Here is an 18,024-nt window from a genome sequence, read left to right as displayed (position 1 = left end):
TAGTGTGTTAAGAATCTCGCTCAAGATTAAGATGATGAAACAGAACAAATGACAAAAACACAGTACATGTATAAATGAAGAGCACAACAATATAATACATTCATCCACTCTGTCCTGAGACCATCAGTCTAATCAGAAATTTCCCAAAATAACCTTTAATAGGAAATAAATTGGAAGAAACCTCAGAAAGAGCAACAGAGAAGGGATCCTTCTTCTACGATGGACAAATGTGAAATAGCTGTGTTGTAAGTGTAGTTGTTAATAAAGTTATTATGGAGGTAACATTACCTGTCCCAGGGTCCACAAGAACACTGATAATATTTACAGAGATTAGATTCATCACTACCTCCACAGTGTTACCGTATTTTATCTTCATTTGAGTTTTGCTTTCAACGGGGTGATAATGTGACGATGTGACGATGGCCCCTTGGTAGAGCTCTGATCGTATTTATACGAGACAACCTGTAGCCTGGAGTGTTAGGAAACAATCGGACTTGATAACACAGGATCATCTAGAGAGGGCCTTTTTGTCCTTTAAAGAATGGCAGGGTGAAGCTGACAAAGCACTCAAACACTCCATCCCCCCACCTGTTAGAGAATAGCAGTGCTTGCTCTCTTTGTTTCTTTATGGCTGAATACTTGTATCTCTCCACATTTCAATCACGAGCTGACAGACCATTCATGCAACCACCATCTTGATCCCTGCTGCGAAGAGAGGTGCAAATTCTGTGTGTTGTTTGAGTTCATGACATTTGTGCAATATAGGATAACTGAGGATGCAGCAGCCCTCTCTAATTATCTCCAGTCAGTTTACTGCAATGTTTCTCAGTGTTTCCTATCTTGGCATGATTAACATATTCTGTTGTTCTGAGTTCCAGTTTCTCTTTGGGCCTCTGTGAACTCCAACTCCTCCAGCTCCTACATATACTATCACCTTAGAGTTTCTGACCAGTACCGTGCACACAATATTTTAAGGTGCTTTTGTAATTGGGCATAATTTGATTAAATGGAGCTATTAGTATTACTATTCAGAAATATAATCTACTGTATGTGAGCACAGTGTAAACAAAAGCAGGCCAATTAAGGTCTTAAAACCAGAGTTAGGCATAAGACAGGGTTATAATATCATAGAATAATACATTCCTTTATAACATATACATAACGTTCACTTATAGTTCATTTTAATTGTAGCACTTCTGTACAAACTTTCAAATGATAAAATTAACATAAACAAATGGACACGTAGTGAACATGGGACTTCTGGGGCCACTTAGACCGTGTTTATGACTGGGCTGACCACTTTGCCTATCTAGCCTTTCTCTGTGGCTGTCTTGTACTGCATGTCTCTTCTGCACTGCTCTTGCAACTGGTGTCTTTGCACTGTTTACCAAAATAGATATTGTTCTATATGTTGCATGTTTCATCTGACATGATTTAATAATGGTGCTCAGCACTACTGCCAACCAAGCCACCCTGAGGTCTGAGGTTGCCAGTTTAGGCTTGTGTTTTATGTGAGGGAGGCAAATGTGATGCTCCTGAGCCTTTTGTGAGAATATGTGATGCCTTACATTTTTTTAGGTCTTTACTGTGTGTGTATCAGTGTGTGAGTGTGTGTTAGGGGGATCTCTGTGTTCATGCTGGTTCAGACACGGGCTGGGGCCCTTGGCATGGTCGTCCTGGTTTGGCCCTTGGTGGTCAGTGGTTACATGATGTGATCAGGTCGCCCTGGTATGCCGAGGTGCGCATGCCCACTAAGAGGACGCAGCGGCTCCATGTGTGTTGAGGCGCATTATTTGGCAACAGACGCGGCAGCGGGGAGGGCCGAAAAAAGAGGATATCCCCTGGATTTCAAAAAAGCAACGATTTATCGAGGTTAACTGCAGATTAAACATTCCTTGGTCGACCATCGGCGAAGAACAGGCGACAAAGCGAGCGAGTAAGTTGACTGAGGTGCAGCCGAAGTTTTTTTAGTAAGTGTATCGAGGGGAGCCTTTTATTCGGACTCGTCGAGAGGAGCCAGGTTTTCCTCCACCTATCTGTGACGATAAAGAAGCTGATGGGCTGTTGAAAAGTAACACTTCTCTGCAGAGCCAAAGGTTGAGCACTGGGGAGGAGAGGGGGGGGGCTCGCTCAGCCAAAATCTGCTTTATTTCCCGTTTCTTGAACTGTGCCAGCTCGTAAATGTGATCCCGGCACTTGATTTTGTGCGCTAGAAGTCGTGGATCGAGGTAAGGATTATCGCCAGCGGCAAAGCTCGCTCCGTGGGCCGGTCGGTGAAATTTATGAGTTCCGACTCGGAGGTTTTTTCCTCGGGAGGGGGGGGACACCCAGGTAAACCGTCCCGGTGAGCCCCGCACGGCGTCACTTTCAGGGCGGTAGGATGAAAGTTTGTGCCCCCTTTGCGGGCTGGCGGCTGTCCCGCAGCCAGGTCAGCGATTCGGGCTCGGTTCTGGGTTGTGCGGGTCATGTTGATGAGCAGCTGCCCGGCTGGAGGACTGGACTTTGACCCGGAGCCCGTGTGTATCCTGACCGGGTGGTGGTGGTGGTGGTGGTGGTGGGGGCAGACATGAGGTGCTTATATCCGAGCTGGAGCCGCTTCGTGTTTTTGTTTGTGCGATGTAGCTAATGTTAGCTCGCTAACTAACAACACGCTCACCTCCGCTGAGGCGGTGTCAATAATAGAAAAAGCCGGCTCGATGCACATGTAGTGTGGGCTGGGTTTAGTATTTAAAGGGCTGCCTTTGGTTTGGGTGGTGTGCTGGGTGGTGTAACATTAATGGTGGACGCTGCTGCCCACTGTAAAAACCCTGTGGCACCAGTGTTGGTTCTGCTATCTGGTAGCTAATCTTCCTACTTCTCTCTGTGACAACCGTAGTCTTCCTCCTCTTAAAGCTGAACACACACACACACACACTCCGACACACACACTCCCTCTCTGTCTCTTCCTCCCAGACACACACACACACACACACACACGCTTACAGCCGTGCGAGTTTGCAGCGCTTCAGGACAAAGCGGAGACTCAGGATTTCTACCATTAAACCCGGTTTTTCGTTTTGTTTCTGCACATTTGTGCGTCGTCTGCTCTGCTCACATGGATTTAAACCAGCTCAGTGTCGTTTTATCGAGTCATTAAACATGACGGAAGCCGGTGTTGCTCATGGTATGTTGACAAAACCACATGCAGCCTTTTCGCTTCGTGTCATGACTGCTGCTGTTCACTTTTATTTATGATAGTTTTTTTTAGACTTTACTGCAGTTTTAATCAAATATTGGTTTTAGTCATTATGGTCTTATTACATAATGTCAATACAGCAACATTGAAGTGAAAGGACTGCAGTAACTTGTCACTGTAATGGTTACTGTTACAGAATGTATCATTATGTTATTAATCATGTGATTATTGTCAGTAGTTTAGTGTAAAACCTACAGGAAGCTGTCAAAACAGTCAGTCCTACAATTCAGGTTTGCATGCGAGTGTTCAGCAGCCACATAAACAATTTTTATTTCACACACATTTGATGTTGATTTAGTCTGATAACTATTGCAGCTCTTGTTTTATAAAAGATATATAACATCCTGACCAGTAAGTAGTAGTACAACTTAAAAGTCATTTATAAGCTGGGGACAGATGCTGGGAGTCTGTTTTTAGGGGACTTTATTGCTTCTTTGTGGACATCTGGAATGAACACTCAGTTGTACTAACAAAGGCTTTGTAAACTATTATTTCCATGTTAAACAGTCCATTGCATGGTTGCATTGTTTATGAACCGTCAGTGTGAATAGTTTGCAGGTTGCCTTTTAGTGAGAAGGTTGTTTAACACTGGTCAGAATAAAAGAGAGAGGAGAATGCAATGCGTTGACTCTGGGATTACTGGACTCCTCGTCATGACAGTGCAGACGCTTGTGTACTGGCTGTCTTCCCCTCCCCAGAATGACTGTATTCATAGTATTAAAATTATAAGACTGAGTGAGTCAGAAGGTCCAGCTTAGTTGTTTTCCAGAAAGCTCAGTTACAGTGATCATACACAAGGCCGATCCAGAGCTGTTGTGTAATCAGCCACTGTTCTGGAAAGGGTCGTCTGCTGGCCACATTTTAAGCTGCTGCGCATGACTGGGGGGGGGGTCACAGGCCAGCTGTTTGGTCAAGCCTCAATAAACTCATCAAATACTGTATATAAGGAGCATTTTTCCTGCTTGTTTTGTGCAGACAGGGTGGTAGCTGCTGTAATGCACTGACTATTTAAGAGTTGAATTTATTATATCAGTCAGTGGCCCATGAATGTTAGCTTTGGCTGTGACCAGCCGCAAAGCAGTTGTACCAAATTAGATCAAACTGTGTATTATCCTTCATCAGAGGTTGTGTAGTTAGTGCTTGGAGACTATTAGTCCTAACATTTGTTATTCAGACCGATGCAGCCAGATAAAGATATTTTGCTGGTGCAGCAGTTTTGCAAGGTACTGCAACTGCGTGGTAACTTAGGTTTTCTGAAACCCTTGTGCTTGGTAGGAATATGTGTTCACAGAGTAAAAGCCTTTCAGTGTCAAATGCTGTGAAGATACTGTAAGGGCAGACACTGATGATGGGTGAGAGCGAGTCTGCCAGCCTGGATCAAGAGTGATTGAGTGACTGATGGATGACAGGATCCATGAGTGACTTGATAAATAATCACCTCGTGGCAGGCTGTGGAGACACACAGCAGAAAAGTAGACAGGTGTAGATAAACTGTAGATTCAGAGGAGCGGTGCCTTGATGGTGGCTGCAACCTGATGCCTGATGAAAGAATGTGCTGGTGCGATGGTGAATGCCACCCAGGTACCTGCATGGTACAGTTTGATAATGTGGTAGCAGGTATTGGGATTTAATTACACTGTAAATGTAAATGGAGGAATGGGTGTGATTAGATACATAGTTAGAAAGCAGTTCATGTGTTCAACCTGTGTGTGTGTGTGTGTGTGTAGTCGTTAAAAGAAGAGATCAATGATGAAGCAGAGTAATAGATCAGGTTTCACTTTTGCGTTGTATTAGAAATTAAGTACTAACAATCTTGTCTCTATTGTTGGAAATAATGTGTTTTGTTGGCAAAGATGGTGTTGATAATTTTGTCCCTTAAGAAAAGGATTTGTTAATGTATATTGATACTTGGGACTTTGGGTCTGAGAAAATATATTAAGAAGCCCAACAAACTTAAGGACACGTCACTGTACAGTGTCTCTGCAAGTCTCCACTTGAATGCTGTTTGAGGTTTTCCATATTATTTGAATATTTATCAGGATGTTATTGTCATGGAGATAAATCTGATATTTATACCATGAAACGTTCATAATCAGATATTCCTGCTCATAAAAAATAGTATAACATTGAAACGGAGAATGTACAGTAGCCCTTTATCCCGAAGTGTGCGTGAGTGAACAGACAGTTAACTTGTAAATCAACTTTGTGTGTGCAAATTTGTTTTGTAAGACGTGTGAAGTTGAGTTTTCCTTTCAGTTTCAGAGGCCTTTAGAGGCTTCTGTGCTCCTTGTATGAGATGTCAAGTTGAAGGAAATGTGCGTAAACTGACATTGAGATGAAATGTGAAACCTGTCGGCCATTCAGACCCCCTTCCCCCTACCCGTTACAAACATAGGGTCAGTGTCCATGTTAAGGCTGGAGGGTGTGAGGTGGCATTCCCTAACTCTAACTTCTTCCACCAGCATCAGTTCACAGCTGTATGCACCAGAATTGATAATGGCTTCTTAACCCCCACCCTCTCCACAGCACACACACACACACACACACACTGTATAATGGCCATCACTGTGGAAGCTCTGCGTATGCTCCAGCACCTGAAGGGTTAAAACTAGCTTCAGCTTCTCTCTCAGTCATACACACACACACACACACACACACGCACACACAAATACACACACACGTACTGACAGTCTCACACACACACACACAAGCCAACCGGTTTAAACCGGTTCTTAGGAAAAGTGCTTTGTGCGTCCCACTGAATCCTGGGAAGGGTCATGTCATGTGTGTCTCAGTGATGTCAGAGTATTAAAAAAAACCTCAGCTCTGCATTATCAGAGCTTCCTCTGCGTGCTGCGTTACAACTCTGTATGTGCTATACTGTAGAGGTGCATCTTGGATACACTGAGCGTGCTTTATGTTCACCCTCATAATGGTTCTGAAAACAGGAAGGGGAGGGGGCAGGAGTGTGCATGGTGACTGTCACTGAGAAGTAGCCCAGGTTGCAAGGGTTAATTGTATTCTGTTTTTCCCCAAAGAAATCATAGCTTCCTGTAGTATGTGGCCTTAGCAGACTTGGTGGGACTGGCCTTCGATTCTGTTACAATAATGCACGAGTATGATTCAGGACATAGCTGTGGTGTTTCTTTTTTCTGGTCGTCCAGTACACAGCGAGCGTCTGAGTACACGTTTCTGAATTTCTCTTGAGTTTGCTGTTTGTAATTATGTGAACTTTGAGCACAGGTCATCTCCTGTACCATTCCATATGGGCCAGCGTGTGTTTACCTTTCAGTACTCACCACAGTCATTTCAACAAGTGCATGTATGTGCAAAGTACAATACTGTTATGAATATCGTTCTGGTGCTGATCTTATTCTGCATATGAAGTTTTCACTGAATATGTGAAATCAGGTACAAGTGAAGTATTCAGGTACTGTTAATAGAGGCAAAATAGTAAGATCGCGCTATAACATTTATTTACAGTAAAAAAAGTACTCAAATAATAAATAAATAATACATGTGCAGTTACCTTTCTATACATGTTTAAATATTGAAACTATTGTAAAAAGTAGTGTTCAGTGCAGTCCTGAACTCATCAATTTAAAGTGTCAGTCTTAAAATCAGTTTTCTTTTTAATATTACATTAAATTTAATATGTTCTGATATTGTTATCTGTTACTATCTATACTATATATTATATCTACCTGCAAATAAGCCTTCATCCTTTTGTGGGTCTGGGCTAAAGGACTTGTTGCTATGACAAGTATTTCTATAAGGGTACCTACATAGAGACGTTTCGGAAACCAGTATTTCATGTTTACATGTGCAACACATGACAAAGATACTTTAACAACCTAATTACATTTGAGATAGTAGCACACATGTAAACACACTCAGTGGGACTGCCTGTTCTCTTCTGTACATGTAGAGAGGGGGTTCTGCTGGAAAATAACTCATTTTTACAAAGTCTTGTCAGACCAGATGCATAAGGCAAATGTGTGTAAACCTGCACTGCAACCCCAAGGCATTTCACCACCTTGAGGGGAGATGAAATGTCAGCACAATGTATGACAAAAATGCTGGGGAGAAAAAAAATAGAACTAAACAGAAAAGTTGACATCTTGCCTCACCTACAGTCTCACCTCCACACACCTGATCAGATGCTGCTCGATGTGTGAGTGCGCATCAGAGCTTCAGTTCCAGGAAGATCCAAAAATTGGGTTGATGTTGAAAAGGTGACAACGTTTTACTAAGAAGCACTTTGTCCCGTCTTTTTGAATATTTGACAACATCACAGACATGTTTATTAATAACTAAACAAAAGAAGCAATCATACTTTATTGTCGTATATATGAGAGATGGTCCATGAAAAGTTAGGTTGTGTAGCTTTGTCTCATTGGTGGTATCTAAGGGTAAATTTAATGCCAGTCAAATTATAGCATATTTTTCTTTTGTTATTAGATAAGAATTTGATGTCGATTATACATAAATTATTCTAGATAGAGTGATACAGAGAGATAAAAAGTGCATACAAAGCAGCCAAGGTATACGTAGTCTGTCGTCTCCCTGTGTCTCCTTCAATTTCTCAGCTGACACTGAGGGATTTAGAGCAGCCACTGTAAGGATAATGCGTGTCTGTATGTACCCTGTACCAGCGTACATCTGTGAGCTCTGTAACGCTCATCTGACAGAACGAGAGCTGCTGTATGTCTCCTTATCCACTTCTCTGGGCATGTTAACATCTGGTGGGATTGAATTTGCTGTACGGGGGATATCACACCATACTGGATCTGGTGCTCCTTAGTGCCAGATTCAGGGAACGCACGGAAATCATACTTTTAACAGAAATCATGCTTCAGTTAATTTTAGATATTGCCTAAGTCCCTTTTTACTCTGATTTGATTACAGTGTTCTTCCTGCTGTTTTGTCTCGCTGTAATATTTTTGTTTGTTGTTGACATTGTTGCTGCTGTCATTAAGTGATTCTCAGATATTTGATTGTCTCATTGTTTTATTTGCACTGAACCTTAAGTACTTACCGAGCACTGTGTCTTCCTCAGTTTCTCCTTCCTTTGGTTTTTGGTTTAGACTGAAATTTGGATAATTGGATGTTTTTGAATTACATTTGCGTAAACATCTTGATCATGTGACAGTACATGTTTTGTCTGGGGACCATTTTACTCGCGCTGCGTCCACTGAAGCTGATTCAAGGTCAGTTTCTGCTGCTTAGTTGTGATGATGATAGTCGCTAGCTCACAACCACACTTTAAATAAGACTGATCATTTAAAGTTGGGCAATAGTGAATGTCTGTCAGATACAAAAATAGTTTAAAACAGTCTTTTTAAACAGAGTGCAGTAGAGCTTATTTTAAACTTTGACAATAACAATAGAAAAACGTTTTTTATTTATTTATTTCTTTTCATAATGAATAGACCTCACAGATTATCTGTCTAGCTCATGTTGGAACGAGGTCAAAACATCTCTGTTAAATGCTTAAAGCTACAATATTTAACTTCTTTAGATTTGTTTTCTCCTAGAAATATGCCTCAAGACTTCAACGATTCTTAACGTGGACTGAAACCTTCAGAGACACAGACTCATTGAGCACTGACAGAAGTGCAGAGATATTTGCTTTTAGATTGAGGCTCCCCCCTCTAACCAATCACAGGATTTCAGATATTTCTCCTTGATTAGTACGTTTGGAGCATGTTCACCTACTGTAATTTTTACAACAACAGCTTGAGGCATTGCGGAGCATAGCAGACAACTATTGCACATACTGCGATTTAACAGTGTACTATGTGTCATAGTTTGCGTTAGACGCTTGTATGTTATGAGGATTATGGTCTGTTAAACTTTGTTATTTGCGCAGTTTATCTGTAACAGGCTGGATAATTCAATTATTTCTTTCTTTATCCGCAGGGGATGTCTGAGGAGGCTGTCCGCCAGACACGCAGCCAGAAGAGGGCGCTAGAGAGGGAGGCTGCTCCCCAATCTATAGAACCCTTCAATGCTGAAAATGACAGCAAAAAGCCTAAATTGGACCCGTCTGAACCTGCGGAAGAGACAGAAACTAATCCTAAAACCAACCCTGTACTGGCACAGGACAGTCAGAGCCGGACTAGCACAGAATCAGAGCCCGACAAGGAGCAAGAGGAGAACCGGTTGGCGTTACCTTTAGTGTTACCCTTGGCCTCCCAGCCGGTGAAGGATGATCAGGAGCGAACCCAGAGGCAGCAGACGGTTGAACCCAGCTCAGACAATCGACCTGAGCGAAAGGATAGAGCCAGCAGGACAAGAACAGAGTCCGGTATGGACACGCGGAGCCGGGTCCGAGTGTCAGAGCAAAAGGCATCCAGTGGCATGCTGGCTGCAGGCGAGGTGAAGGCCACCATTAAAGTGGAAGTTCAGACAGGAGAGCAGCCCGTGGACATGAGCACCTCCAGAGGGTGAGAAACAGTTCATAGTAGACTAACTCCTTCAGGCGTGACAGCCACGTGTAGTAGAAAAACCTTCAGCCTAGAAGTTAAGAAATGTTATTGTCTACATTTGTTTTAACTCTAAAACCCACTGACATGCTATCTGTTTAAATCTATAAAACATGATTAGTTACTTTTATGATGCTGACGTTCTTTAAACTTACTGTGCAGCAGTGGGAAATGTGAGGTGATGCTGAAGTTCATCTTTTAGTCTACCTCCATTTTCCCCCCACTCACCACCTGAACCCTAAAAACTCCCCTCACACAAAATGAAGCTGTGTGTCACAAACCAGTTCCAGCCGGTTGTTGCCATGGTTTCCACAGTGGAAGGAACGAGGGGGGGGGGGGTGAGGGTGTCACGTGATGATGACTTTGAGGTCATGTGACTTCTTTGGAAGAGTAGTGATTAATCCACAGGAAGTGATGATGGCGCTAAGCCCTGAGGAGAGACTAACATATACACACCCACACATGGAGGACGGCTCGGAGAGACGGGCCTCACGTCGTCATGCTTTGACTTTAACGATTTCTTATGCTTCATAGAAGTGCATAATCTGTGTAATCACAAGGTCATCCTTGTTTTTTATGGGAACATTACTCATGTTCTACAGTTTGTGAGTGCCACTAGTCAAAGAATCTAGGTCATCTACTCTCACATATAGCCCGCAGCTAAACTACTCGCTTGTGTGTTGGGAGGGCGATAAACAGAACACAGAAGTGAGGGTTCATCCACATTTCCATTTGATTTAATTTTCTTAGCTGTTTGACGTAGTTAGCTCTATACAGGTCACCTCCAATTGCCTGAGATGCCTACTGTGCCCTGCCACAACATCCTGTTTCAAGAACAGGAAATACGTGCTCTCAAACAGCTGTTTCATTGTGCCTTAATTAGAACTGTGTTTGAGGATCAGGCCTTCATGAATACAGACAAAATGCTATACAACTACTATACTAATATGAGATACTAACGAATGTTGATATTTGGCTGAATTTTGAACAAATGTGTATCAAACACACAAATCACAGTGAATATCTTCATTTGATGAAGAGCTAACATTAAAGTAAATTTTAAATGAATTTAATCACCACCCCATTAGAAAAAAAGGGCCTTTATATTAATTTACATTGCAACATTTCGGCATAAGTGGTATAATCCTGTCACCATTTCTTCTGCAGTATAAAAAGGGAGAAGCGCCCTCCGTCCCCTGAAGATGATGATGTCATCATCTTGTCGGATAATGACTCTCCCAGTCCACCAGTGAACGGCCTGAGCCACCTCAAAGAGCTGGACACAGACCTTCTCATGGTGAGACAAAGACACAAAGATAGAAGTCATACATACATGGACACATTGTTTGACTTGGGACTTTGTATGAACGTGTTATTTCTAACATTAATGATATCAGTTAGACTGGAGCCTTCACTGATGCTCCAATTCAGCGCAACTGAAAATGTCCCACAGCATGCACGGCTGTTAGGGGAGGCTGAGAGATTTAACATTTCAGTTTCTGGAAAGTGTTTTTGTGTTTTGCAACGTGAGCGACATAAGTGATGTTATGATCTGTCGAGTGTAGAAGAGCAGCCCAGCGGAGAGGGAGCGCATCATTAAGCAACTGAAGGAGGAGCTGAGACTGGAGGAGGCGAAGCTGGTGCTGCTGAAGAAACTCCGGCAGAGCCAGATACAGAGGGACACTCTCCAGAAGGTAAGTAAGAGTTATGACCCTCATCTCCGCAGGGTCACACATCACTTTGAGCATCACGTTTGCTGTTTAAAATCTTTCTCTGATTTTTGTTTTTTATTTTCTAGCCATCTAGTCTGTCCAGCTCCTCTGCTCCCCCTCCTCTGATTCGAGGAACAATTACAAGCAATAAAGGCTCTCAGCAGGTTAATGCTCTAATATCACACGTGAATTCATTCAATATATCGATGAATCTTCACCTTGACACTGTTTTTAATGGATTTCTGGACAGATTTTGACAGCTAGGAGTTCAGGCACAGTCATCCCTCCACCACTGGTGAGAGGAGGGCAACAGGTCTCATCCAAACATGGTTCCCAGATCATCATGCCACCTCTGGTCAGAGGGGCACAGGTAAGTGACTGAAATAATATTATAAGCACTCTAAGATATTAGTATGACATTTTTATACTCAATATTGTCTTTGTCAGTGCTGTGTTTCACTCCCCGAGGCAAACTGCAAGGAAATAATTACACTTAACCTTAGGACTTATGATCTGTCTTTGCACCTCTCTCTCTTTGTGTGCGCCCTTTGCTTTGGTGCTTTTTGATGTCCGACCTTTGTCCTCCCAACTTTGTCTGTATTGTCCCTCCGTGTCGCCCCTCTCATTGTCCTGGTTAGCCCATCTCCATATCTCCACAGCAGATCCAGGCGCTTCGTCAGCAACAGCAGCAGCAGCAGCTGGCTGTCTCTGGAGGCTCAGGTTCAGGACCTCCTCCTCTGCTGTTGGGCCCCCGGACCTCAGCCCCTTCAGCCCAGGGACAGAGAGGGCTAATCCAGCCGAGCCTCATCAGAGTTGGCAGTAGTGCTAACACACTGGTCAGTATCTTAAAGGTGCTTCCAAATTAAAAAATAAGAAAGCATGCTCAAATATTGATATACCATCCAGCGTGAAAGCAATATCCAACATAACTCCCCTAACCACTCCAGAGTGAAGAGTTTATTATCAATTATTACAACAAACAAAACAAAAGAAGCGTGTTGTAATCAGTGTGTGGTATTAACAAGTTGATGGGGAGACAGACTTCAATACAACACTACTGCATGTAGCCAGAGATTGTCTACATCATTTAAGAGGTATCACTCTGAAATACCTCTGAACATAACACAGGACTGGGTGTCTTCATAACAGAATCTCGACTTGTCCATTAAGTAGAAGATAAGTTGTGTCTAGTATTTTTTCTTTTGTAACCTTATTTGCATAATCACAGATTATTGTGATTTTTTTATTGTTTGTTTTAAACAAGGGATAAGTAAATTTTATTTAAGAATTAGCAAGTAATCAGGCTGATTTCTTGAAATGACAAATCAAACACAATTCAAAATTACAAGAGAAGCATTTTTTGTATCCTATTTATGTCTGTGAAAGGTAAAAGAATACAAAAGTATTACATCCATTTAAAATAATGAACTATGAAAAGCTTTTTGTTTATTTGTATATACTGTGTTTATCATGAATTTGAGTATCTTTGGTAGAATTATAGTTTGTTATAATGGGCCCTGCAGGATTGAGAAGTAACAAATACTTACAAATACTTCAACACGGAGTATGAGTGGTGTTTGACATTCAAAGTCCTCTCTCTGCATAATTTAAAGTCGTTTCAAACACTAAAACTTCTACCTGCCTGTAAACAGGAAGCTCCTACAGGTGTTAACTCTGTCTGCAGGAGTCAGCGCAGCAAAGTGGGCTGATTCAGCAGGATACAGCCAATACTTAGCGGTTTAAGGTTTGATAGATCTGCGATAGATCTGCGATAGATCTGTGATAGATCTGTGATCTGATCTGAAGAAATGGAAAACAGAAAAAGCCAAAGTCAGTCTTTCTTTCTTATGTGTCAGTGTTGGAAGATAAAACGGCAAAAACAGCGGGCACCAAGGCGTCCCACTGTTCAGGTGCGCGATTATTAAATAAATAACTGGCTTATAGACACTTATTAGAGTTTAGCTTTAAGTTAAGCAAATATCGTGGAGCTGCAGCTGCACAAAAATAAAGGTTTTGTGGTTTTTGGGAAACAAAGAAACAGTTTGAAAGACGAAATCTCACCATCTTCTCCAGCTAACTTCGCGCTAGCTAACAGCAGCTAAGTGAAAGACGTGTTTTCTCATCCTTTGAACGTCTTTTTTAAACTACAGTATATAACAGTATATTATTTAACTTTTTAAGTTACCGTCTGGTTTTTTAGTAAACATGTCACAATTACCCAGAACTGACTTTTTTCGGAGAACTGACGGGCAGAAAGTGAAGGTAACTTCATGTTAGTCTATGTGGACTGACTTAGCCTAGCTACTGTTAGCTAGCTAATGCCAGTGACTTTAGGTTTGACCTCTAGTTAGCTTTTCACAATAAAGCTGTATATTTGGTAAATATATTAATTGTGCAATAACTGTACAATTAAAGGATAGGTTGTATGTTCATGCTGGTGAATAATCAGAAAACTCCTCTTTGGATGTTAAGGAGTTAAATGTACAGGACAGTTATACTGTAAAGAATAAATGTGATACATAATGTAATAAATATGAAATAAGACTCACAGTGAGCAGTCTGTCTTGTTGCAAGGTAAAACTGTTATGTTAGAGGAAGTCTCTCTCCCAACAGAGAGGTGATGGCTGCTGATGGGGAATGACTGCCTTGACTAGATGTTTATACCTGTCTCATGTCTTCTTTTTTTTTCTAACTCTAAAGGTCTCACCATCCAGTTTGAAGGGCTCCTCCTCAGGAAGCAGCATCTCTGTGGTTAGTGTGAATGACTCTCCAGCCAGCCGCCAAGCTGCAGCTAAACTTGCCCTGCGCAAACAACTAGAGAAGACCCTCCTGGAGATCCCCCCACCGAAGCCTCCTGCCCCAGAATTTAACTTCCTACCTTCAGCAGCCAATAATGAGTTCATCTACCTGGTGGGACTGGAAGAGGTGGTACAGAACCTGCTGGATACCATCCACAGAGGTGGGTTTCAATATGGTTTTTGCTGACTTGTTGTAGAGGATAGGCAAGACCTCCTAACACTTACCTCATGGGGATCAATAAAGTATTAAAAAGTATAAAGTGAATGTCAGCTTACTCGTTGTTTAACAACAATGAAAATATTATTGTAGACGGTGATTGTGTTCACTTAGTTCATAGTTGGGACATTCCCACTTTCATCTTGAATTTAAATTTCTGTGCCTGATCCTGTGTAATTACATATTTTATGTCATATAAGCACCTCTGTCCACTTTTATCAGTGCTCTGGGTTTGTTATGTCCCTGCAGGAAAGACAGGCGCATCACTGTCCAAGCCCTTTATCAGAGAGCCCTTCATCTGCAGTCAGTGCAACACTGACTTCACCTGCCGCTGGAGGCAAGACAAGACTAAAGTGCTCTGTGAAGACTGCATGTCATCCAATCAGAAAAAGGCTTTGAAAGCTGAGCATACCAATAGGCTGAAAGCAGCATTTGTCAAAGCGCTGCAACAGGAGCAGGAAATAGAGCAGAGAATCATTCAGCAGACATCTTCAACAATCTCCCACAGTACCTCCTCATCAATGAAAGCAGAGCATCTGAAGCAAGTTCAGGCCAGAGCGTCCTCCCTCCAACATCACCACCAGTCCAGTCAAGGGGCCGGTATCATTCACCATCACTCCATCAAGCAGGTTGGAGCCAGTTTTTCTTCAGAGAAACTGTTATCTGGTTAAAGCCACTGTAACTAAGAGCCGTCCTCTGTGTCTCCTCAGAGCTCCCAGGGCCAGTTGTCCCACGGTGTCTCATCAGTGGGTGTGAGGGGAGTCCCCCACTCCTTCTCCTCCTCCTCCCCCCAGCTGCAGAGTGCAGTGGCGGCAGCAGCTTTGGTCAGCCGGCCAGGTAAGCATGCCCATGTTTCCCACCGCTCTGTCCAGAATTCAAAGGTGAGCAGCAGTGGAATCGGCGGCGGCAGGAATGTCAGCGGAGGTAGTTCCTCATCCACTGTATGGAAGAAGCAGAGCAACAGCAACACAGGTAGACTCACATTAATAGTAGCCCCACTCTGGTGCCTAACATCTGCTCTCTCTCAAATTCCTGTCTAGTCCAAAAGCAATCCTTGAACTTCCTAGGTACAAAATTTTTCTCTTGGCCAAAACTTGCAATCTGGCGTTATCACACTCATTAGAGATTAAATCAAATTCAGTTAAGGAGGAAATGTTTTCGGACAAGGCAATCCCACTCTCCAGTACCCTCTTTTTGCAAATAATCTCCATCTTCCTACTGTAGTCCCTCAGTTTGGTTGCTTCTCATTTTTTCCTGGGTGTCCCTACTCTTACCTTAGAGTAGCAGTTCTTACAGTTTTCCTTTGTGTCTGTCTGTGATTCATTGGGACATGGGTGCCTACATATTCTGGTGTTACACAAACTCATACTGCCTATTCTTTCTTATTCAAATAAAAAGTATTAAGCTGACAAATAAGCATGCTGCTTACCTCCATACCCTATTTTGCTGCTGTGTTACATGTTCTCAGGAGTCACTATGGCCTATGTGAACCCCAGCCTGACCGGTCACAAGACCGCCACCGTAGATGCTCGTCAGAGGGAGTACCTGCTGGACATGATCCCCTCTCGCTCGTCGATCTCTCAGACTGCAAATACATGGAAATAATTAAAATACTCTTATAATCATTACTCGTTTTTGTTCCTAAGCTCCAATAAGGTCAACAGCACCCCCTGGAGGACTGTTAAGCAAATACAATCTCAAAGTGAAGAAACGTTCCTTCCTTACCTTTGTATGATTGTTGTTTTACTTTTCTTAGTTTGTATTGTTTATTTTGAGGTTCGCTGTTCTTTGGTAATTATGCAGAAACAGTTTTGATTTGATTGGGGCAAAGAAAAAAACGTGACATACTTGAAGGGCTTCTCCCCGGGTACTTCTGTCCTCAAGACGCTGTAGTTTAATAATGGTTTTGTCTGCATTGAGTACTTTGATTTCTAAAAAAAGAGTGCTCTGTTCAGGGCTTATGAGCCCTTTCTGCAATGATGTGGGTCAAACTGACCCAACCTTTTGACACTTGAATGGTAATAGTCATACCCAAGAGATCACATAAAGAAATACACCATTATTATAAGCAAAAACTAAATAATGGAGTTGTAAAATTTTCAGTAAATCACCCCTGTAGTTAAAGGTTTGAATTTATTTTGTATTTACAGTAAGTTATTTTGTTTTTGTTTCTTTTTTACTGATGTTAAAAATCACTCAGTTTATTGTGGTTTCCACAAATGAAGAGTTTGTTGTAGCTTTGTTTTTCTTCTCCTAACAGCATGCCTACCCTTAACCCCTCCGTTCGTTTTGCACCTTAGCTGAAGAAGCGTGGTGTTGTTACTTAATTCATCTGTAATTACCATCTGTAATTTACTTATTTTATATTAATGTCAACATTGTAAGATTATGTTTGAGTGTTATATCACAGCTGCGTGAACCCAAACGGAGGAGCTGAGTTTGCCACACTGAAGACAGGGATCTTGCCTCCAATTTATTCATCCACAATATTCACGCAATATGTGGCGTATACGTAGCCCTGAATCAGTTGGCAACAGGAACATCTCCCAGCTACCAATGCCCTGGAATACACAAGACCAACTTTATCTTGTACCCTCCACCATATTGCATAGTTTCTCTGCTTCCTTGATTTAATTGCATTGTACAAACCTATGTTAAATTTTATTTGGTTTTACTTTTTTCCTAGCTCCTAAAGAAATAATAAAAAAATATACATTTTAAATACTTTTTTTCATTTGTATGAATGATTGTGACGTGTGTATGGATAATATAATAATACTTTGAGCTGTTTAGATAGATTTCCAGTGCTCGAACTTTCTCCTATTGTGATGACTCAGGTCGTTGTATTGATTCTCTGGCCTTCACTCAGTCATCTTGATTGATTGTACACAGTGTATTACATTTATGTGTCATATCACAGAGATGTGGTTAGATGAGTGAGAGCATAAATCTCCTTTATTCCTTTAATTAAAGTGTGTCCCAGTTTAAAGAGGATACAATGAAATGAAATGCTATAAGTTTGGTCAGTTTTACTCAGTATGCAGCATAAAAGCTGGAAACACACTGGCAGTTGTCAAATGATACATTGATAATTTAACACTGTAAGGTATGAAAACAAGAAAGAAGAAATAAGATAAACATACAAAATATCATATAACTGCCAAAAAACTAATGACAATCTCACAGGAAGTTGTGTCCTTTCTACATTTATGTATAAACATCCACTAGATGGAGCACAATGAGTAAAATACTTCATGCAATTATGTGGTGTCATTTTGAGATACTATACTGGTTATATAGACTTGGAAAAAATAGTAAGTGTCATTCCATAAAAATAAAAAAAAAGACAAAACCTGCAATTTCACTGCAGTAACTTGAAAAAAATTACTAAAAATAAATTCAGTAAAATCAGACATGGCTTATGAGCTGTGGTTGAACAGACGTATTTTAAAAACAAACTAATGAAACTGGCCTGGACAAAAATGTTGGTACCTCTCAAGGCTATCAAGGCATTCTGGAGCAAATCGTGCTGCCCACTATCAGAAAGCTTGGTCTTTGCCACAGGTCATAGTCC

The 18,024-nt window shown here is 41.7% G+C and overlaps 1 protein-coding gene across 5 annotated transcripts; it reads left to right on the top strand.

Moving 5' to 3' along the window:
* The first annotated feature begins 1,793 nt into the window (after positions 1-1,793).
* On the top strand, positions 1,794-17,172 carry LOC113171748 (transcriptional repressor p66 alpha-like). 5 transcript variants are annotated; one of them, XM_026374363.1, is made up of 11 exons: positions 1,794-1,936; positions 9,158-9,684; positions 10,891-11,020; positions 11,289-11,417; positions 11,522-11,599; positions 11,686-11,805; positions 12,074-12,271; positions 14,136-14,394; positions 14,700-15,079; positions 15,161-15,422; positions 15,919-17,172. In XM_026374363.1, the coding sequence occupies exons 2-11, from the start codon at positions 9,161-9,163 to the stop codon at positions 16,053-16,055; spliced, it is 2,217 nt and encodes a 738-aa protein (XP_026230148.1). In that variant the 5' UTR covers positions 1,794-1,936; positions 9,158-9,160; the 3' UTR covers positions 16,056-17,172. The 5 variants fall into 5 exon arrangements, with proteins under 5 accessions (XP_026230148.1, XP_026230149.1, XP_026230147.1 ...); XM_026374364.2 differs by lacking the exon at positions 1,794-1,936 and adding an exon at positions 2,083-2,228; XM_026374362.2 differs by lacking the exon at positions 1,794-1,936 and adding an exon at positions 2,925-3,163.
* Positions 17,173-18,024: the final 852 nt, after the last annotated feature.

This window comes from Anabas testudineus, chromosome 17 (assembly GCF_900324465.2).
Source record: "Anabas testudineus chromosome 17, fAnaTes1.2, whole genome shotgun sequence".
In the NCBI taxonomy this organism is placed as follows: domain Eukaryota; kingdom Metazoa; phylum Chordata; class Actinopteri; order Anabantiformes; family Anabantidae; genus Anabas; species Anabas testudineus.
This window is presented reverse-complemented; position numbering and strand designations above follow the sequence as displayed.

Excerpts from the sequence above, each read along its gene's own strand:
- LOC113171748 (XM_026374362.2), top strand. Across the intron at positions 9,685-10,890 it reads GACATGAGCACCTCCAGAGG|TATAAAAAGGGAGAAGCGCC; the intron begins GTGAGAAACAGT and ends TTTCTTCTGCAG. Across the intron at positions 12,272-14,135 it reads GCAGTAGTGCTAACACACTG|GTCTCACCATCCAGTTTGAA; the intron begins GTCAGTATCTTA and ends CTAACTCTAAAG.